At 37.3% G+C, this 23,218-nt stretch overlaps 3 protein-coding genes across 6 annotated transcripts in view; 1 reads left to right on the top strand and 2 right to left on the bottom strand.

Annotated features, from left to right (window-relative positions):
- LOC124631800 (myc box-dependent-interacting protein 1) overlaps nucleotides 1-744 on the bottom strand; it is a 42,002-nt gene extending 41,258 nt beyond the window's left edge. For all 3 annotated transcript variants that reach the window (XM_047166407.1, XM_047166408.1, XM_047166409.1), the window contains exon 1: nucleotides 534-744. In XM_047166407.1, coding sequence (XP_047022363.1) covers nucleotides 534-602 — 69 coding nt within the window. In that variant the 5' untranslated portion in view covers nucleotides 603-744. The remainder of the gene's footprint in view (nucleotides 1-533) is intronic.
- Nucleotides 745-1,301: 557 nt separating this feature from the next.
- LOC124632074 (meiosis-specific nuclear structural protein 1-like) lies at nucleotides 1,302-12,329 on the top strand. 2 transcript variants are annotated; one of them, XM_047166734.1, is made up of 9 exons: nucleotides 1,302-1,371; nucleotides 1,511-1,687; nucleotides 1,941-2,171; nucleotides 4,554-4,783; nucleotides 6,280-6,444; nucleotides 6,698-6,776; nucleotides 7,756-7,959; nucleotides 9,349-9,533; nucleotides 10,077-12,329. In XM_047166734.1, the coding sequence occupies exons 1-9, from the start codon at nucleotides 1,369-1,371 to the stop codon at nucleotides 10,306-10,308; spliced, it is 1,506 nt and encodes a 501-aa protein (XP_047022690.1). In that variant the 5' UTR covers nucleotides 1,302-1,368; the 3' UTR covers nucleotides 10,309-12,329. The 2 variants fall into 2 exon arrangements, with proteins under 2 accessions (XP_047022690.1, XP_047022689.1); XM_047166733.1 differs by having other exon boundaries at nucleotides 1,314-1,439.
- A 3,261-nt stretch (nucleotides 12,330-15,590) lies between these two features.
- On the bottom strand, nucleotides 15,591-22,805 carry LOC124632015 (dynein regulatory complex protein 11-like). Its single transcript, XM_047166668.1, has 18 exons — nucleotides 22,583-22,805; nucleotides 22,203-22,408; nucleotides 21,880-22,063; nucleotides 21,563-21,718; nucleotides 21,359-21,473; nucleotides 20,839-20,973; nucleotides 20,525-20,692; nucleotides 20,243-20,391; nucleotides 20,007-20,172; nucleotides 18,300-18,460; nucleotides 17,920-18,065; nucleotides 17,515-17,672; nucleotides 17,242-17,423; nucleotides 17,174-17,191; nucleotides 16,880-17,101; nucleotides 16,534-16,653; nucleotides 15,847-15,919; nucleotides 15,591-15,761 (listed from the first exon to the last, which is right to left on the bottom strand). The coding sequence occupies exons 1-18, from the start codon at nucleotides 22,768-22,770 to the stop codon at nucleotides 15,591-15,593; spliced, it is 2,718 nt and encodes a 905-aa protein (XP_047022624.1). The 5' UTR covers nucleotides 22,771-22,805.
- Between the last annotated feature and the right edge of the window lie 413 nt (nucleotides 22,806-23,218).

The following is a 23,218-nucleotide window of genomic DNA, read 5'->3' as shown; positions in this document are numbered from 1 at the left end:
ATCGGCTGTCTCTATCCGCTCCCAAGCCACCGTGTTATTTTTAAAACGGTCCCAATTCCCTAGAACTGTCTTGTGTAATAAATGGGCTTATTAAATTAATGTGCACCAATCGACTGCCACGCTAGTTCAAACTGAACTTGTCGTATCCTATTCAACTAACTGTTCCAATCCAAAATTATCACAACTGCTCCGGACTATAAATAGAAAATTAAATGCCCTGGAAATGATAAAACTGCAGCTCCGCGACGATACCGTTTGCTTTAATACGATACGAGTATGCACTTATAACGTACGTAAACAAATATAAGGAAAAACACAGGTGTTTCTTAGATCGCATATCAGACAAGCAACAGGTGAAATTCGATGCACAAGGAAGTTGTCTTACGGCCTAGTCACAAGAAACCTGCCCCGGCGTGCCGCCGATCATCTCAAAAACATACTTTCACGTCACATCAGCGACTAAATACATAAAAAATTCACCATCACCTACTAACATCACTCTTTACACGTAAGGTGAATAAAACAATAAATACCTTTTCCTTCGCCCGTCCAGCATGTTTTTGCACTGTTTTCGCGATCAACGCACCTTTACTTTCAGCCATTTCAATCACTGTTTCATTACAAAACGTCTTTATTTCGATACACTAATATCAACCTGCAACCGAATCTGGCTGCAGCTGTTTGCTGTCACACGTCAAAATCCAAATGCGTGCTGTCGCTGTATTGTACTGCCGCGAATGAGAGAAAATTGTCACCCTAGCGCCTCGTCGTAAATCATTTGCATTAACACTTTCTGTTGATAGTTCAGAAAAAGAACACGAGATGGCGCTAGCTACGGCTTATATAAAATTTCAGAACCTTTATATTATTAACCATGACGAGTAACTACTGCAGGCAGATAACATATTCTGTTTGCAATAGTCTGAAAATTTTATAAAATACTAAAACGCTAATAATATTCGCTTTTTTTATGAAAATCATTCCTACTAACAATCTGTTACACTGCCATCTGGTGGATTCAAAAGATTTTTTTTCGAAATGATACGGTCTGAATCTAAAGAGAATTGTTATGAAGCGATAGATGGCAGGCAAGTATAATGTTAAATAGAAGACTAGGAGACATTCTGGTTATTTATTTCGGATCAAAATTAAACTAATTAAATTAATGCTATCGTTTTGTTCAAATTAATAAAACCTTTGTGACGATATTATTTATTTATGAAAGCTTTATAAAATGTATTTTATAAAGCTTATTTTTTTGAAAGATAATATTTTCGAATTGACGGATGTCAAACAAAGACATTTTTGACATTTTGATTTCAACTTCGCTTCGAAATTTGAACTGTTGAAAGTTGAACTTGAATCAGAATGGTATTTTTTACCTAATATACCTATTTCTTTTATGTGATTATTGTATTTTCTACTATTAAATCATGGTAGTTGTAAAACTTCCTTTTTCGCATTTAAATTTTACGCATCACTGAATGTTTTAATGAAATTGTGGTTTCAGGAACCGAAAACAGAACTCCAGAGAAATGCGGTTGTTGAGGCTCGTCAAAAGGAGCTGGATGTGTACCAGCGCGCTTTGGACATACAATGGCTCAACAGCCGGATGGAAGATGGCCGAATGGGCCGCTGCCTCGCCCTTATACAGCGGGAGGCCGAGATGGAAAAGGATTTTCAGGAGGTAGGTTTTAGTCCATGGTTTTGTAAGTACTATATAAAAATAATATTTTTGTCCAATACATACCTATATTTGTACTTATATGTTATGGCAAAAGCCTGAGGTGTGTCTACACCCAGGTTAAGGCGGATAAAGGTAGGTGTAGCTGACCATATTTATGCAGCTAAACTTAGTTTAATTTTCTTTTAGGACTAAAATAAATGTAGCTCAAATTTTTGTAAAACCATATTTCACAACATATCATCTTCATTTCTAGAGAACAGATCATGCAGCCATAGTCAATGCAAGAGCAGAGAGAGAAACCAAACTAGGCATAGAGATAGCCAAGGTCCGGCGCGAAGAGGTCTGTCAGTTGCTCCGCAGACATTATCTGAGGGAACGGGACCCTAGTCTAAAGGAGCTGGCGAAGAAACTACAAGCTGGTTATGTTTGTAGGGATATACAGCAGCAAATCCTTCATAACGAGTATAGGAGGCTGCAGGAAAAGGTATGATGTTTTTATTTATCTCTAGTACCTGACCAGTAACTGGGTCTCATCTTATATGAAAGGAAGTGAGATTGCTAAAATGGAAATGAATTTAAACTTACAAAACTATTACAATTTTTAATTTAAAATAATACTAACAATATATTATGTTATTTCAATATAAGATGCACTGGCAACTGTGTAAGTTCTAATCATAACAAAAACTGTACTCTAGGCTTCTACACAGAAGCTGTTGGTAAACCTTTTATAAATAAATAAATAAAATTCAACTTGATGCCCTAATTAGTAGCTCAATATCAGACTTATCACACTGCCTTTACAGCCTCTATATTGGAATGATAAATGCTACCATCAAAATTATATCCTCCTGAACTATTGTAAGGATGGGAGTAGCTTGTTAAAGAAAAGATGTTTATTGTTCTATAATACTTTTAATACTGCCCTCTAATTATTGAGTACATTCCTTATATTAGACTTACCACTACATCACAATATATCCCCATCTTTCTGCTTTTCTACCACAATATATTCAGAAGTCTTTTGCCATCATCATCATCATCAGCCTATCGCAGTCCACTGCTGGACATAGGCCTCTCCAAGTGCACGCCACTGAGATCGATTTTCAGCTTCTCGCATCCAGCTCCTGCCAGCCGTCTTGCGCAAGTCATCACTCCACCGTGCCTGAGGACGTCCTACACTACGTTTGCGTAGGTACGAGGCGTGGTCTCCACTCTAGAACTCGTTTACCCCAACGGTTATCGGTTCTTCGGCTAATATGGCCAGCCCACTGCCACTTCAGCTTGCTGTTTCGGTGGGCTATGTCGATGACCTTGGTTCTCTGACGGATTACCTCATTTCTGATGCGATCCCTCAGAGAAATGCCGAGCATAGCCCTTTCCATAGCTCGCTGAGCGACTTTAAACTTGTGAACCAGCCGTACCGACAGTGTCCACGTTTCGGCTCCGTAAGTCATGACAGGTAGGACGCACTGATTGAAGACTTTTGTCTTCAGGCACTGTGGGATCGACGATGTTAGGACTCGACGTAACTTCCCAAATGCAGCCAACCCAACTGAATTCTCCTATTCACCTCGTCCTCAAAGTTGTTTCTACCTAACTGCAATGTCTGCCCGAGGTATAGATATTTCCGAACAACTTCGAGAACGGCGCCGTGTATCGCAATCGGTTCCGGTAGAACATGTTCATTGAACATGACCTTGGTTTTGTCCAAGTTCATCCGTAGGCCGATGCGTAGAGAAGATTCAGCCAGGTCGTTCAGCATCTGTTGTAGGTCCTGCAGCGTTTCCGCCATGATGACGATATCGTCAGCAAATCGGAAGGGAGACATGTGTTCGCCATTGATGTTGATGCCGCGTCCTTTCCAGTTCAGCGTCTTGAACATATCCTCCATTGCATTAGTGAACAGTTTCGGGGAAATAACATCCCCTTGTCTCACTTCTCGATGCAACGGTATGGGCCTTGTTTGCTGATTCTGTACTTGGACGGACATTGTAGCGGCTTCGTAGAGACATCTCATCACTTGGATGTATCGCCAATCTACTTGACAACGCTGCAGGGACTCCAGAACAGACCAGATTTCAACCGAGTCAAAGGCCTTCTCATAGTCCACAAATGCTAGACACAGGGGCTGATTATACTCTTCGGTCTTCTGTATAATCTGCCGCACTGTGTGGATGTGGTCTATGGTGCCGTATCCGCTCCGAAACCCAGCCTGCTCCGGTGGTTGGAATTCGTCGAGTCTTCGCTCAAGTCGGTTCGTGATCACTCTTGAGAACAGCTTATAGACGTGGCTTAGGAGGGAAATGGGTCGATAGTTCTTCAGCTGGGTTTTGTCTCCCTTTTTGAAGAACAGGACGACAACACTCCTACTCCACGCCTCTGGAGTTCTCCCTTCAAACAGGACGGCATTAAAAAGCTTCTGGAGCTCCCCCAGTAAGGGGTTTCCTCCTGCTTTTAATAGCTCTGTTGTAATGCCATCCTCGCCAGGGGCTTTTCCATTTTTGAGCTGTCTCAGAGCGATCTCGATTTCGCCACTGCTGACTTCTGGCAGGTCTTCGGTGAAATGGTGTGTTAATGTGGCTCTAGAATCCTCATTTCCGGGATCAGGTCGAGATGCATGCGATGCGTATAACCGGCCATAGAAATTTTCCACTTCCGAAAGGACTGCCGGCACCGAAGAAACGACTTCTCCACTTGTTGTGGTCAGCTTCGTCAAGTGGCTTCTTCCAAGAGATTGTACGAACACCTTTGACCCCCGATTCAGCTCAATTGCTCTTTCAATGGCAAGAGTATTGGAGCACCGGAGGTCGCTCTTTTGCCAACCATATACAAATTCAACAACATACTTCATATAATATTTCAGGCAGAAGACGTGCGCTCCAACAACATACTCCTAAACGCACTATCAGACGACAAAGACGCTGAATATCAAGAGGCTAAAGAGAAGATGCAACGTACAACACAATATTGCAAAGACTTGCAGCAACAGTTGGTCAACAGGCAACGGCAGAAGCAGTGCCAGTATGAAGACTCGTTGATTGAGAAGAAAATGTTAGAGGATATTGTTAGGACTATGTCTGATGAGGATAAACGGTGAGTGTATAAGGTTGATAGTTAAAGTTAAAAAGTGTATTGAAACTGGGCTCGTTTTTAGCATTTTTTCACATCAAAATTGCAAAAAGACAGCACCTCCAAAATTTTCACCACTTCTTAGTGCTTTAGGTGATTGCTTTTAGGCTTAAAAATATTTCAAAAGGAAAGTAAACTATATAATTATGTTATACTAGCTTCCGCCAGCGGCTTCGCCCGCGTGGTGTGTTGATAAAAAGTAGCCTATGTGTTAATCCAGGGTATCACCTATATACATACCAAATTTCAATCAAATCGGTCCAGCCGTTTTGGCGTGATTGAATAACAAACATACATCCATACATTCTCACAAACTTTCACATTTATAGTATAAGTAGGATGTGGTGTGTGTGTAGTGTCGTGGTGGCCTTTAGTGTCGTGGTGGCCTAGTGAGTAAAGGACCAACCTCTCAAGTATGAGGGCGCGGGTTCGATCCCAGGTCAGGCAAGTACCAATGCAACTTTTCTAAGTTTGTATGTACTTTCTAAGTATATCTTAGACACCATTGACTGTGTTTCGGATGGCACGTTAAACTGTAGGTCCCGGCTGTCATTGAAAATCCTTGGCAGTCGTTACGGGTAGTCAGTAGCCAGTAAGTCTGACACCAGTCTAACCAAGGGGTATCGGGTTGCCCGGGTAACTGGGTTGAGGAGGTCAGATAGGCTGTCGCTTCTTGTAAAGCACTGGTACTCAGCTGAATCCGGTTAGACTGGAAGCCGACCCCAACATGATTGGGAAAAAGGCTCAGAGGATGAGTATAAGTAGGATGTGGTTGCGAAAAGGCCAAGCAGACATTAAACTGTTATTTATTATTTGATATCATTTGTAGATTAATGGCACTCTTACTTTGACTAAAAGCCCTTTAAGATAATTGAAGAAAAGAGGTGGTCTTCCTATTTTACTACCTGATAAAACTCTTTTTATTTTATTCACCTGTATAAGCAATGCTACCACTACTCATATTCTAACTTGCCAGCAAGAATGTTACTTCTTATTATTGATTCCATATTTCATTGTAAAATTCGTGTCGTGAGTCGTGGTGGCCTAGTGGGGAGTCGTGGTGGCCTAGTGGGCAAAGAACCAACCTCTCGAGTATGAGGGCGCGGGTTCGATTCCAGGTCAGGCAAGTACCAATGCAACTTTTCTAAGTTTGTATGTACTTTCTAAGTATATCTTAGACACCAATGACTGTGTTTCGGATGGCACGTTAAACTGTAGGTCCCGGCTGGCATAGAACATCCTTGGCAGTCGTTACGGGTAGTCAGAAGCCAGTAAGTCTGACACCAGTCTAACCAAGGGGTATTGGGTTGCCCCGGTAACTGGGTTGAGGAGGTCAGGCAGGGCAGTCGCTCCTTGTAAAGCACTAGTACTCAGCTACATCCGGTTAGACTGGAAGCCGACCCCAACATAGTTTGGGAAAAAGGCTCGGAGGATGATTTCATTGTAAAATTATTTTTCAGAGAGATTCAACAAAAACGCGACTTAACCGTGCAGATGCGTCATGAAATGAAAACGTTCATGCAAGCACGGGAGGCTTGGAAGCAGAAACAGAAGGAGATGGTCATCATCGAGGAACGGAAGATTGAGGAGCAGAACAAAATGATGTCCGATCGGAGCCTTGCTATGTGAGTGACGTTTTATTTATGGGAAATCTAGACTAATATTATAAAGCTGAGCTGAAGAGTTTTTTAGAACACGCTAATCTTAGGAAGTACTGGTCTTATTCTATTCTGGGTTAGATAGCCGCCATGTATCAAGGAAGACTATAGGCTAGTTTTTATCCCGGTACGGGAAGTAGTTCCCACGGGATGCGGGTGTTACCGCTGGCAGAAGCTAGTCAATGTTATTCAGTGATTGCCAAACTTAATATATTTTCAGAGTGCAGGAGAGAGAGCGCAAAATGAAGCTTAAGGAGGAAATTAATGAAAAGATGTCGGCTAAAATATTAGCAGACGAGGTAATAAATGTTTTGTTGCATCTTTACAACATAATATACTGAAACTTTCTTCGAGAACCACTCTATTGAGTGGTTAAAACTGCTTGGAAATCGGTGCAGTCTATTTTGAATTTATCGCGAATAGACAGACAGACGTGGCGGGAGACTTTGTTTTATTGCATGTAAAGATTTTACCAACCTAACATTTTGCAGCATGATTCCTCCTTATTATTTAATTCCCTTTATATACGCTTATATTAGCTTCACTTGAAAGAATGTATGTGTTACAGTCAAAGTAATAACTCTGAATATTATATATATTATGTAGCTATTATTTGTAATATCTACTCAATTTGGATAAAGTGATAATTGACACAGAATTAATCACATTAACTAGCAATTTTATATAATATCTCCATAGACTTGGATAATGTAATAAAATAAGTAGGTAAGCATGATTATTTCATGTTAACTATGTGTCTGGTAGCTGACCTTAATATAATTTGAAAAAGGCCAGTTAGTCCAGTGCAGGGCACGCCATAATAGTCGGTCGCGAACAGTCCCTCTGTGAGGTGTGGCTCGCGACACTATACGGGCTATACGGCGGCCCGGACCACACGCTGACCTCTCGAGCCCGGCCCTGGGGCAAGCCATGGTCCGGGGTGAATAACTTAAACCGTTTTTTAAGAATTAGTCAGTAGTAAGTTGGTTATACCATATTTATTACTTTGGCTAACATTGACCATCTTATGAATAATATCCAATTAAAGTGATTAATTAATCACATTGTCAGGACAATTTGGGTATTGTACAAAATGACCAGTGATTATGAATAATATCTATTTAATCATTATGGCTGTAACATATGTAAGAAAATCTTGGAACCTTAATTTGAGCCACTTCCCGGTCTACGATTACGATGAAATTTTGCCCACGCTCTGAGTTCTGATGACAATACATGACAATTTTTTTTAGATATTTATTTTCATATTTCTTCTAGGCTGCCCGCCAAGAACGCACAAACATAATAAAACTCCTTCAAGAACAAGAGTACTTAGAGAAGAACTTACAAGACGATGTCGCCGAGAAGATGAAGCTCGAACACATGAGACGCAGCACCAAGGAGGCGCTGACTGAACAGATCGAGGAGAGGAAGCAAGCTGTTATTGATCGAAGGAGGGTAGAAGCACAGTTTAGAAAAGAGGTAGGTAGTTTATTTATATTGGTTTATAAAATTAGTCTGCATTTTAGATTGGCAAAAAATATTGGTCACGTATTTTTTATTTTAACATATTTACGAAGATGTAACGCAACAAAGATTGAGAGGTCGTGACGTCACGTCGATGTAAAATTTTTGTTTACACAGAATAAAGATGACATAACATAAAATTAAATTGTGTTGTATCTTCGTTGTTATTTGTTTCTGAGAGAAAAGAAAATACGTGTCGACCATTTTATAGTTACCTTCTAAAAGACGGACTCATTATACTTCGGCCGTTCAGAGAATGCGTTCCTGACACCTATCAGTTAGTCACGACTAGTGATGGGCACAACATAACACTGAGTTCGTTACCGTTCCTTCAAAATGAACCGCCGCATTATTTTAAGATTATTTTCGTTTTAAATTGGCGGAATCATTTGTTTTATATTTTAGTTATTTAAGTGGAAACCAAAAAAAGGTAATATTCATATAATAAAATTGTTTTATTTATTCTTTGTTACAAGTACATTGAATTGAATATGCGAACAGAATATTAATCAGACTCCGATTTGCTTGAGGAGGTGGTGTCTTCATCATCATCTTCGCCTACATGTATAATTATATTATTATCAATAACAGAATCAATCCTGATATCTCGGTCTAACAAAAGCCGGGTAATCAAATAAAAACAGATCGAAAACACTTGAAAAACGTGGTCTATGCGCACGAAGCGACAACGGACGACTGTTTTAGCGTCACAAAATGGCGGCCCATAACGCCATTTGGGGTTACCATTTTTAATCTAAGTATAAAAATGCGGTTTGGTCATAGTTTTATTTTTATATTTCATAAACGTTATAATTAAGTCTTATAGTCCATTATTTTCCAATTCTTAAAAAGAAAATCAAAACGTATTATTTTATATTATAACTGTATAAGAACAGATTACGATACTTGCCTGTTATTTTTAGCACAGCACTACAAAATATAAACCGCTGACATAACCTTGTAATAGCGCAGTATAGATTTAGAAAAATATTGTTTACCAAGTTATTTGACACTCAGTTTGGCACAAAATTATAACATTCATTGATTATTGATATAATAATGTTGTTTTAATGCTCCTCAATTGTTAAAACGGTAAACAACCAGCAAAAATATTTTTATCGTAACTGCAACGCCATTGCAAAGTTACGTCGTCAGTTCAATCGCGACGTGTCAGGAACGCATTCTCTGAATGGCCGAACTATAATTTGTTTGCTAAGCCTAAGGTGGATGCTTCAACTAATAGCGGGAAATTCATCAATTTTTTTTTAAGTTTGTATAGAAATAAGTAGGTATAGACAACACCAAGGTAATATACACTCATTGATTTATTTACTACATTTTTAGACAGAAGATAAAATAGCAGCGGACCTAGCTAAAGAACGTGAAGAACATCAGAAGCGCAGAGAGAAAGGGAAACTGTACTCACAGGAACTGCTGCGGCAGATACAAGACAATGATAAACGCAGGAAACAGGACAAGCAGATGGAAGAGAGGCGGGCTCTCTACGTGTTCGAGTATGATAATAAGTGGTATGTGCTTTTAAATACTTTTTTCAACATTTACCTACACTGTCTAGAAATTTCTAAGAGGGGTAAGAATAACCCTCGCTAGAAATACCGAAATAGCTAAAGCCAGCCCTACGAAATCATCATCTCCCGAATCTTTTGTAAGGCTCAACTGTTTATCTGACCTCCTCAACACAATTATCAAAAATTTTTAAGACTGTTTGTCAGACTTACTGGAATGCCAAGGATGTTGGATGACAGCCAGCTAGCTCTACGAAATAATGTTACAATTAATGGCATGTAGTTCCCCACATAGAGGGGCGAAAAAGTCTAAAAAAAATTGCAGGAGCAGCATGAAACCTCCCTACTACGCCTATCTAATGTCTTACAGTCATTACCAACAGTTTGTCTTCCTGCTGATTTGCTTACTATATAGACATAGAATTTTGACATTAGCCCCATACAAGAAAATTCAAATTCCTATCTCTAGTTATGAATAAAACTACCGCTAGATACAATATTGGAAACAGCCCTTAATCTACAACACATATTCACACAAACTTGCAGGCGCGAGGAAGTATCGAAAGAACGCGAAAAGATGATCGAAGAGCATGCTCCACAACTCCTCGGCTACCTTCAGGCCGGAGTACTGCAGCATGGGGACTTACCAGCAGTCCGGGCCGGGGCTGACCAGCGACCTGACCTCAAGACCCTGGATATTGAAGGCATGGCTAAGTCTAATAGGGCACATCGGTTTGCTAAATGTAATGCTATGTGTAGGACGCTGAGGGAGTATTGAAACTGTAGTATTTATTTATTATGTCATTCATTATTTATCACGATAAATTGATACAACCATTATTAATAATATAGTCGGTTTGATTATAAAATTTCTATCGGCGTAATAAAGGCAATATATCAAAGGAGATAATACGAAATGTATCCCAGGCCCGCTCTTTGTACATCTAAAAAAGTTTTCAATTAATTTAATTTGGCTTTTTTTGGCTGTAAATCAAAAATATACACTTGAAATTGCAACACTCAACAAAAGCCATTATGGTCGGTAGGGTGAACACTACACGCTGGCAGTTTTACCGCCTGAGAAAGGACGTAGGCTACTTTTTACCCTATTACAGGAATTTCTTTCGGGACGTGTGTGAAACGTCAGGAAATAGGTAGTAGTAGCAGAATAATAAAATTGTGATCAAAAATAAAACTCTCAAAACAAAACACTTGCATGTGTTTGGAATTAAAAAATGTAAAGAATAACATATTTGAGCGTTCATAAAATATAATGAAACTACTGTTCTCTTGAATTATAAAAAAATACAGTAGAAACAAATGTGGAACGCTTAAATATGTTAAGATCATGACAAAATGTTTTCGAATATTATGTGTTTTGTTACATTGAGATTTCACATATATGGAGTAGATTTATTACACAAACGATTGATAAGATTTGTCTTAATTTATTTCATACCTGCTAGCTATCGCCTCCGGTGGCACTCCCAGCTCGAGGAACTATTTCTGTCACCTGAATAAAACGTAGCCCATTTACGTCACCAGGGGAGGGTACCACCTATCTCTGTACCCTGTACCAAATTGCTTCTCAATCGGTTCAGTCGTTATGACGTGTTTGTGTAGCACAGACTGAGTTACATTCGTATTTATAATATTAATTAGAATAAATCTAGTTTCAATACTAAAACTTCAACCATCTTAGAGAAATAGTGGTCAGTTCGCAGTGAAAAGTAATGCGCTAGGGTACATTATATTCTTCTTCATCATCAACCATCATTAATAGCCTTTTAACATATTTGACGACCTCGTTGGCGCAATGGTCACTATGCCGGTCTGCCGTGTTGGTCCCGGGTTCCATTCCCGGTACGGTCAACATGTGTGACGAGCATGCTTGTTGGCTGTGGTCTGAGTAGTTTATCAGTTGTGTCAGCACCCTTAAAACAAGCTAATAAATACCTTACCATTTGGCTAACCGATCGTTTGTGAAAGGTGACCAGATATTATTATTTGACCGGATTACCTTTAAAGAGAGGTCAGTTCGCACTGAAAAGTTCTGCAACTTCATAAGATAAGCACATATCAGACAGTTCCAGAGCTACTACAAGTCTAACCTGAAATTATTCGTCCAATATCGCAGTTTGCGTACCGCATCGTATCGCGGCTAATCGTAGCTTGAAGGCGCGATGACATTTAGTCTACTATATTAGCAGAAGGGGGTGAAGCGACTTCACGCTGCGTTGAGCCGCGATACGATATGATACGCGACAGCACAAGACTATGTATTTTTTGTATCCTTGTATATTATGTGAACTAACTTTATATGCCCACTGTTGTAAAATAACCGAATATTTTCCCCTTATTTATCAATAGGACTGTTCTAACAGCTGTAATAGGTCTCCACAGTCCATAGCTTCACTATTTGTACTTCTTAATAAAAATATCCAAGACCTTGGTAGCCTTTTCATCAGGCGTAAATATCTAGACCGGTTTCATTAACTTTCCAATGTTAAAAAAAACCTGCTGAAACATAAAAATGCAATTTTCATTCATTTTAATGCATTTTCATAACGTATTTTGTGTCTTTTGTATCTTTGATAACTTTTGTTAGTGGCATTATTTATTACATTTTAACAAATATGTACTAGTATTATTAATTATTGAATGCCTAGTGATATTATTTCTGACTGATTAATATAAATTATGTAAGCATTTAAATATTTGCCTAATGAAATCTAAAAGACTGACTTCACTGTTTTCATTTATGTGTTCCATGACTTAATAAATATTTTATTAACATTATTATGTTGTCTCATTGCTTTGTATAAACACCTCATACCCCAGTTTATACTGAACATACTCTAAAATCTACGTAACTAAAAGGTATATTTTACTTAGCAATATGTTATCTTGCATACAATAAAATTGTGCAATATTACCTCTACAGTAAAAATATTGAAGAATTAAATTGTAGTCGCTAAAAATCATTACGTAATCTTCTATTAGAATTCGTACATAGTCTAGGGACAACAGAAAAATTGGAGTTGCAAAAAATACCAATAATAGATTATGTAGCCTTTATTTTGCACGCTCTATTTAACTATTTCCAAGCTAAACCTAGAAGCTAATTTCGATACAAAACCAATATTATATAAATATTAAAATTACAAAACCATTTTGTCGCTTACGACTTTTAGTTATAAGCTAGCGCGCGTATTGTTATCCTCGCCCCGCTCAGACGCTCCGACCCCTTTTGGCGCCTTAGATGCGCGTGCCGGTTATGGAATTATTGTTGACCACTTCCTCGCCTTAATAAGAATAAATCTAGTTTCAATACTAAAACTTCAACCATCTTAGAGAAATAGTGGTCAGTTCGCAGTGAAAAGTAACGCGCTGGAGTACATTATATACTTCATCATCAACCATCATTAATGGCCTTTTAACATATTTGACGACCTCGTTGGCGCAATGGTCACTATGCAATGGTGCCGTGATGGTCCCGGGTTCGATTCCCGGTACGGTCAACATTTGTGTGATGAGCATGCTTGTTGGCTGTGGTCTGAGTAGTTTATCAGTTTTGTCAGCACCCTTAAAATAAGCTAATAAATACCTTACCATTTGGCTAACCGACCGTTTGTGAAAGGTGACCAGATATTATTATTTGACCGGATTACCTTTAAAGAGAGGTCAGTTCGCACTGAAAAGTTCTGCAACTTCATAAGATAAGCACATATCAGACAGTTCCAGAGCTACTACAAGTCTAACCTGAAATTATTCGTCCAATATCGCAGTTAGCGTATCGCGGCTAATCGTGGCTTGAAGGCGCGATGACATTTAGTCTACTATATTAGCAGAAGGGGGTGAAGCGACTTCACGCTGCGTTGAGCCGCGATACGATATGATACGCGACAGCACAAGACTATGTATTTTTTGTATCCTTGTATATTATGTGAACTGACTTTATATGCCCACTGTTGTAAAATAACCGAATATTTTCCCCTTATTTATCAATAGGACTGTTCTAACAGCTGTAATAGGTCTCCACAGTCCATAGCTTCACTATTTGTACTTCTTAATAAAAATATCCAAGACCTTGGTAGCCTTTTCATCAGGCGTAAATATCTAGACCGGTTTCACTAACTCTCCAGTGTTAAAAAAAATCAAACCTGCTGAAACATAAAAATGCAATTTTCATTAATTTTAATGCATTTTCATAACGTATTTAATGTATTTTGTTTCTTTGATAACTTTTTGTTAGTGGCATTATTTATTACATTTTAACTATTATGTAACAGTATTAATAATTATAACATGCCTAGTGATATGACTGACTGATTAATATAAATTATATAGGTAAGCATTTAAATATTTGCCTAATGAAATCTAAAAGACTGACTTCACTGTTTTCATTTATGTGTTCCATGACTTAATAAATATTTTATTAACATTATTATGTTGTCTCATTGCTTAGTATCTATAAACACCTCATACCCCAATTTATACTGAACATACTCTAAAATCTACGTAACTATATAAAAGGTATATTTTACTTAGCAATATGTTATCTTGCATACAATAAAATTGTGCAATATTACCTCTACAATAAAAATATTGAAGAATTAAATTGTAGTCGCTAAAAATCATTACGTAATTTTCTATTAGAATTCGTACATAGTCTAGGGACCTCAGAAAAATTGGAGTTGCAAAAAATACCAATAATAGATTATGTAGCCTTTATTTTGCACGCTCTATTTAACTATTTCCAAGCTAAACCTAGAAGCTAATTTCGATACAAAACCAATATTAGTAGGTAAGTATCAAGTGTGCAAAAATATCAAAGTAAACACTGGCTAACTAGAAGTGATGTTCAAACAATAATTACTGGCCACAGAGCGGTCGCAGAAAATATTTAAACGACTGAAATTAATTCCAAATACACCGCCTGAATATTAAAAGGGTGGAGAATAGAGTGACCATGATTTCATTAGTTTATAAGACAGCATTAGAATTAAGATGATGCGATGGATGCGAGAAGCCGAAAATCGATCTCAGTGGCGTGCACTTGGAGAGGCCTATGTCCAGCAGTGGACTGCGATAGGCTGATGATGATGATGATGATTAGAATTAAGTAGAACTCAGAATAAGCATACTTATAGTTTGTAAAGTCCAGGCTCTGAAATGCTTATTGGGCCATGAGCAAATTTATTAGGAGACAAAAACACTTATTTAACGCCAATGAAGCGCACACCTGCCGCATCATTCTATGTATCCATTTGAAACATACCCATCTAATCGGTAATCTTGGATAGTAAGAACACCACTCACAATTTAGAAAATGTATTTGAATAAATACCACCTACGACCTCACAAGAAGCATTTTATTTTTCTTAAACACAAAAAATCCTACAAAACCGTCGTCACCCTACCCTTACAGTGAAAGTTAGCATTTTTGTGCAATAAAGAAATAAAATCCGCTTCGTCAGCGTTCGCCAACACGTTATGTCGAGATAAACATCAGCCCTCTATATCGACACCAGCCCCTTTATTTGAAATTCCCTCTTATCTTTGCAACGCAGAATAAAAATCGTGTTTATTTTACGGCAAATTGCAAGCTTAGTGATGTTTTTAATTTGGCGTTATGTCATCAATGTTTTGAGTTTGTATGGGTTTTTATGGTGTTTTGAATGCGTATTTGGGGTTTGGAAGCTATCTATTGAGGGAGATAATATCTTTGGTAAGTATACATATTTTTATCAACAGCCTCCTATCGGTATTATTGCTGGGTATATGGCCTACATTTAAGTGTTCCATATCACAATAATATGGCCCTGGTTTATTTTTGTGGTATCAAACAAACCCATAACAATTCTGTGTAACCAAACTCTTTGCAATTTGGTATAGTGCTACGACATTTTAGGAAGGCATAGCCGTAGCGCAAGACGAGCTACGTCGTAGTCGTCTCATCATCACAGATGAACTATTATTTTATTTTAATTCTACGGGAAATGCAAAGAAATAAATCAAATTGCGTTCAATTTATTTAAAGGCCAGTGAAACTAGCCTTTATTTAAAGGCCGCACTGCTGGGGGCTGATTTAGCCTTCTTCTTCTTCTGCTTCTTGGTGACATATTTCTCGAAGGCAGCATTGAACTCTCTCTGGTCTTCCAAGTGTTTAACCTCCTTTATACCCTGAGCTGTTTTCTCGTTGTACCAGACCAGGTATTTGTCGTACTCCTGTCGAAATAATCAGGCTGATAGTCGAAGTAAACAGGCTGATAATTGAAGGTAGATTGACTGAAAGTTCACGTCTAATACTTACAACTGTGGTCTGCGTTGTATCTTCCAAAAAATAATCGTACACTTCCATTGGACTAAGCCCATAAGCAGCTATTCTGTAAATCAGAATCAGTTCATTCAAAATTTAAATATCAAATACATCATCCACCGAGCCTTTTTCCCAGCTATGTTGGGGTCGGCTTCCAGTCTAACCGGATTCAGCTGAGTACCAGTGCTTTACAAGAAGCGACAGCCTATCTGACCTCCTCAACCCAGTTACCCGGGCAACCCAATACCCCTTGGTTAGACTGGTGTCAGACTTACTGGCTTCCTACTACCCGTAACGACTTCCAAGCATGTTCAATGACAGCCGGGACCTACAGTTTAACGTGCTATCTGAAACACAGTCATTGGTGTCGAAGATATACTTAGAAAGTGCATACAAACTTAGAAAAGTTGCATTGGTACTTGCCTGACCTGGAATCGAACCCGCGCCCTCATACTTGAGAGGTTGGTTCTTTGCCGACTAGTCCACCACGACTACTTAAATTAAAATATCAAATATACATTTCATAAAAGCGGCTATGATCCTAGACAATGCTTGCAACTTCCTTTGCGTTCAACAAGGGGACAATATGACATCGGCGCCCAATTAAAATAGCTTATCTGAAATCAGGGCACCACCTTTCTCTTCTCTTTTTTTTCCTTTTTCACTAAATATAATACTAACTTGACGATCCTATCAGCCGACATGAATTTATCCAGAGCATCTTGTAAGTATCCGAAACTGTACCCTTGTAGGACACGCGCTAAGTTAGACACATTCAAGTCTGCAGGAATCACTTTATTCCTGTAATAAATCGAAGGTTGAATTAAGATTAAGACCTTTTCTAATATATAGGAATGTTTTGGGATCATCTTCACGTAAAAATGACCTGACGCTTGATATTTTTGGGATATAAACTACTACAGGCCCTGGATCGTTTCTCACTACAGATACAAAAACTTATTTTTTCTAGAAGACCCTTTGGATAATTTTGTACCCTTTAAATAAATATATACCTTGGGAAACTGACCTGTAAACCCATTCTTTGAGCACCTGCACTACTAAAGAGTAGCCATTGTTAGGCAAGAGCAATACTTCTGGAAACTGCTTCAAAAGGGCGCTGGCTGTCGCTAGCCATGGCTCTGTGCAAGTTGCTGTGGAAAATAGTATACATATCCTTGCTTTAGACGCAAACTTCACCAACGCGGAGCAGAGGTGAGACATTTTTAGTAACCAATAGAATTTCGTTATTTATGCATCTCGTCTTCGCCCACTCAGTGGTATCCATAGTGGTATCCATACTCTTTTGGGGTTGTTTAAATACCTCTCCGTTTTACTCTGCCTTGGTCTGGGCATAGGTTGTCTATCGTTTGACTTAGACTAAATTAAAACCACGCTTGTTCAGCTAGTGTTACTCTAGTTTTAAATTCTACAGTAATGTCTAGGAAACGGCAGATGACAAAAACCTTACCAATAACAGTAATGTTGTCAGCCTTATTGATAGTTTTGAATAACTTCGTAACAAAGTAGGACCTTATGATTTTCAGATTCATATCTGCTTCTTCTGGTGGTATCTAAAAAAAATAATAAATGGTGCGTAACGTAGAAGACCAGTTTATTCTTCTGAGTGACACAAATCAAAGTAATTATAAGCATATTATGGACCTTAGAATAAAACAGTTTCTCAACATTTTTGATACGTATCACTGAAGGCTGCAACGCTCTGGCACAAGTGACCACCATCTTTACTAAACGTTTCAGAAATGGAGCCGATTGTGAACCTCCCTGCACATTGTGAGGGTCTAACTCAAACAGCACTGCGTCTGCGAAAGAATGTTTTAGCTTTGCTTTGACTGCGACTATGTCTAGCACTTTGACTAACTAGCTAACTCTCTTCCGTAGCTTTCCTGGAGAAATAGCAAGCCATATCAATGAGTAATCGCTCGTGGAAAGTGCACTCTCAAAGTTGGAATTTTGCTTTGACATAAACATTTTTTAAAACGTTGATTTCAACTTTCACTTTGACTATGACTTCGATTCCTACTTTATCTGTGACTACATAGTACATACCATTGACAGACGCAAGCGCATAGATCAGGTTAGTTCTTCCGCTGCAGTCAGGTCCAACTAGCAACATCCTGCGAAAGCCACAAGACACGTCGCGACATCTCTCCCACCAGTACTGCCGTATTTCAAAGTGAAATGGTGATGCAGGTCTGAAAAATAGACATGTTCCATTAAATGTTTTGATTATCACTACAGAGCACAGGCATCTTGTCCTTCATGCTTTTTAGGCGGATTGACGACCTCTTAAGTCCAGGTTTCTTCAAAGATGGTTTTCTGTCTTCTAGTAATCAATAACCAATTGATTCCTCGTTTCTATTATTCTCATACATAATACTATCTTCCTATAACATATCTTTCACAATTCTAAGTGGTTTATTACTCACAAAGTTTGTGCACGTAGATCCTCTCCTCCAAAGTTGGGGTCTCCTATAAAATCTTCCAGTTTCTGTTTAGGGTATTCTAGTATAAAACCTTGTTCTATGAGATTCTGTAGGAAATAAGTATTATGTATTCTATCACATTCATCAAATACGTAAGATTGTTGCCAATATTTATTTCATTAATTTCGTTTTTACAAGAACACTTCTTAGATAAAATATCTGAGGGCACGGCAGTGCCCCAGCCAAGACTCGAGCAAAGCGGGCACGGCCGTACCATCTTTTCTCGAAGCGTTTCGCGGCTATTTCAGCCCCCTGTATCTTCCATGTGAACAAAGCTAGGAGTTTAGGTTTTCGATGACCAAGAGTAAGTATTAGAACAAGCTCAGTCTCAAAATTACAAGACATTTAAATAAATAGTTTACGAGTTATGAGCGATCAAAGTTACACCATTTTGTCACTGACTCACTGACCGATCATCAAAAGTCTAAGGTACTTCTAGCAAACTTAGAACCTTCAAATTTGGCACCAAGATAGGTTATTAGCTACATATAAAGGGAAAATTATAAAAACCTTAAAACTTAATAAAAAAATAGGAAACAAATTATATTTGCGGTTTTTCAAGAACATTGTGTATGAATTTTGACTGCATTGATAACTGTGTTATTTATTATGTACAAAATGTTACTATTTGTTTTATTGTTACGTAGTGTGGTATATTGTTATTATGTATTAAATATACATAAATATGAATAAAAAAGCTAGGTTAAAATGAAATGAATAATGATAAAATCTTTCATATTAATGCAGTGCGATAAATACTGCATGCTCGCTCGATAGATGGCGTTGTCCTGGTCTAAATCGTTACATAGCTTAGTATAAGTAGTACTTAAAAAAAAAACAAATAATTTCATGTGATAGCGCCATCTACTTCTGAAATAAATCTCTTTTATTCTAAAAGATATTTAAGTGTACATATTTAGTGAGTTGCATGTAAGTTAATTTAATTTGTTATATACTTAGAGAAGAAAGAGACCTACAAAAAATAAATTAGATCCCACCAAAAACACTAAATGTAAAAATAAAGCCAATCCTCTACGCAATTCCTCCACCGTAAAAAGTTTTGAGATCGCATAGAAGCCAAGTCCTGTTCAACTTTATTTGTAATAATAAATCAATATTTTGTGACTATATCAATAGTTTTGTTCACATTACAATAATATTGTCTTGGCCATGAGCACAAGTTAAAAGTCGCTCCTTGAAATAATGTGTAAATACCATTGAATTGATAAATTCTATATGGACATGATTTTACGATTGGACTGATTATGGACTGATTGGAATTTGAGATCACCATGGACTAAACATGCGCCATAGTACATGTGCAGTTCATTGATGTTGGATGATACTGACTGTCGGTCATTTAGTAACAATTGAATAAACTAAAAGTATTTAATTCTGTGATATTAAACTTCATGTTTGACTTTCACCTCTCCAAGATATGCTGTATTACATTTGTAGTTTATTGTGCTCATGGCCAAGTCAATATTATTGTAATGTGAACAAAACTATTGATATAGTCACAAAATATTGATTTATTATTACAAATAAAGTTGAACAGGACTTGGTTTCTATGCGATCTCAAAACTTTTTACGGTGGAGGAATTGCGTAGAGGATTGGCTTTATTTTTACATTTAGTGTTTTTGGTGGGATAAACAGTTAACCTCAATCATGTCGACTACTTTGTCATCAAATTTTGATTTAGGCGCTTTCTTTACTCTTTTTCTTTTAGGACGCTTCGTTAAATTAACAGGCATTTCCTCTTCATTCGTTTTGTAGTCATTTTTCAAAGCCTGTTTTAGTTTGCGAAGTTCTTGCCTAAAATTGTTATTAAACTTTAATGCTGTTGCATTAATCTGTTTCAAATAATGTTCTTGCATTTATGTACCTCATTTCTTCGTCCACTTCAGGTAATACCTCAAGCTGCACTTGCATTATTGCATCATTTAAATTGATTATGTCAACATGTTTTTCTTTTACGTCCATAGTTTCCCATACATCAAACATATCCCAAGATTTGTGATAATAGTCTATAGCCTGAAATAAGATGATTTTCATACACTTCAATTTAATCATACAATAAAATGTATCTCTTTTTCCCCAGGTGTACTGTGGTCAAAGAAATGGCGAATATAGTTGTTTTTGGGTTTTCGATTCAGTAGTATTGTACCTTTACGATGTCACCAGTATATTTTGAAGGCGGGTATGTATAGCCTGGATGCATTGTCGGGTTTTTCATCATTTTCTTTAGTAATAGCGCTTCTGCTTTCATATTCATTTGTTCTTCTCTTTTCTGTAGCATTGCCTGTTTCTTTGCTTCCAGTTTTTGAAATTTTAGCTGTGGTTAAACCAAATAGGAAGTAATATAGTAATTTCACGACTGACATTGATTTAATCATTTCGTAATAAGTAGACACATACCCTTTTGATATCAATTTATATGGGTAAGAAATTGACTACTTTTCTACGAATCATGTAACTTACATCCTGAGGACTTTTCTTTTTGTCAGCCTCTTTTTTCAGTGCAAGAGCAGTGTTTTCTTTAAGCCAGTCGAGAGGATCGGGAATTTCACCTTTGAAGATAGCAACAGAACCTTCTTTAGGTATGTCGTAGAAAAACTGAACAGATTCAAACCTAGAAAGTAAATATCTGATCGAATTTTGATTTGCCGATTTTAGAAAACTTAACAATTGTATGGAAGACAAAATTATCAATTTTAAATTAATTTCCTCAATTACCATTCTATAAACCATTCTCTGATTTGATCACGCAATTCTTCACATACAATAGCTTTTTTATTTTTCATGTAATCATCTTTTAGTTTATTTCGATGTTCTAGATGTTTCTCTTCATACTTTTGATACAACTTCGAGCGATTTTTTAACATCTGGTTAAGAAAGGGAAAGCAAGTCCCTGTTAGTAAATGTAGATTTATATTTGTACCAACATTTATATAGTTTACTATAGTGTTATTTTCATATAAAGTAATGTTATTTACTTTACCTCTTCTGCTTGTTCTTGTTGGACACCAAAAATAGGAGCATCACATAAATTCAATCCAAGCAATTCATCCCGTTTGCATCTTTCTATGCGTTCCCTTTTCAATTTGAAATACACTCTGAAAAGTCGTAAATATCAACGATTAATCCTTCTTTAATCTTTGCTTTATGATAATGTCTGTTACTTTTAAGTTTTTAATTTAATTACCTGAATACTGTATGTATGAGATTAGCACTTCTCTTTCTGACTTCGGGTCTAGCTTTTGGTTTCAATTCTCCCATCAAGTCTTTTTCCCACATTTCTCTTGTTAGCTTTCGATGTTTATCCCATGTTATTACTTGTCTATGAGAAATCAGAATCTGAGTTAGGTGTATGAGTTAGGTGAATTTGATTGGTTCTTGAACCAGTGTGATGCAATAAATTATATTTATTATCAAGACGGAAATATCATCGTTAAAAAATCATCCGCTTTTACCTACTACTTCATCTACATCATTAAACAAATCAAATGCATAATCAACTACAAATCTTGAAACCTAGTTTTCTCATGTGCCATTATCAAAGCTAAATATTTTCTAGTCATCTGTAGTGCCTCTGGTATGTTATCTTTTTTGCTTGGTTCTTTATTGCTTGTGGTTTCCCCATTTGCCTCTGCATCCCACCACTCTACTGGTTTCTCTGTCTCTACAGTCGCCGCCGCTTCTTCCTCTGAAATCAGTAAAGAATAACCAGTTACCTTTGCTATAACTGCAAATTCTGTTTGTCTTTTTTATTTTCTTTCGTAATTCTCTTTCTAGTGCTTTAGGTAAAGTACCTTTATCTTTTTACGTTTTGTTTTCTATCTTACCTATTTGTGCCATCATCCTTTTTTCTTTAACTACTGCGAATATATCTTCAAGTTTAGCCTGTATATGTGCTGGTCGCGTTAACGGTTTTGGTATTTTAGTCATTCCGATATCATAAACTGTGTGATGTACTTCGATTAAGCCGTAACCAAGAAATTGGAAGCGACTGCCTTCTAACTTCTCTAAGTGCTGTTTAAGTTCTATTATTCTGTAAAGCAAGATTTTTATACTTGACCCGTGACTGAACTACAAAACATGCGAACAGTCTGTACATGTACTTATATTCTTCCCATATATGTAGATAGAATACTTTTGAATTTATAACACTAGTAATGGAAGGAAGTAAGAATTTTGCTGTTAAAGTATCTACTGTTTTTTTAACCTTAAAATTACAGCATTCAAAATGCTATCCAACCACGCCGTCTTTTGTACTTGTAGGTTCTGCTGACAGCATTGAATCATTTGATTGTACATCATGATGTACTGTCCCAGGAACGAAGACGATCTGTGCACTGCTTGAGGCAACTTCTGATCATGAACTTTTGTTTCCTGAAATGAAATTATTATCATTGTAACGCAAGTTTCTGGTACCCAGCTGCATCTGATAGGACTGGAAGTCGACCTCAAAATATTTTGGAATAGGACAGGCAGATGATAAAGCAAGTTTCAAAATGACAGATCTTTGTGTTCACCTGAGTTACCTACTTGATAAAAAACATCATTTTCTACTAGCTCTTCTAGGTCTCTCAAAGTGTCTTTCCATTTGTGAAAATAAAAGTTGCTGGACATTTTTAATTTTGAGAAATAAATTCAAAATAAATCAATCAATCCAAGTAAATTGAAACCGTTAGTTTATTAATCTGTAGTTTTATAAAGATCTGGTTGGTCGTGATAATTTTGGAAAGTATCTTTAGTATTACAATTATATTGAAGGTTCAATATTTTATTTCAAGTTATTGTGTCCCTACCAATATATTTTTGAGTACTATCTCATATTCTAACCACCTCTAATAAAATT

This window comes from Helicoverpa zea, chromosome 7 (assembly GCF_022581195.2).
Source record: "Helicoverpa zea isolate HzStark_Cry1AcR chromosome 7, ilHelZeax1.1, whole genome shotgun sequence".
Classification (NCBI taxonomy): Eukaryota; Metazoa; Arthropoda; class Insecta; order Lepidoptera; family Noctuidae; genus Helicoverpa; species Helicoverpa zea.
The sequence above is the reverse complement of the archived record's forward strand: the minus strand, read 5'-3'. Positions and strand labels throughout refer to the sequence as shown.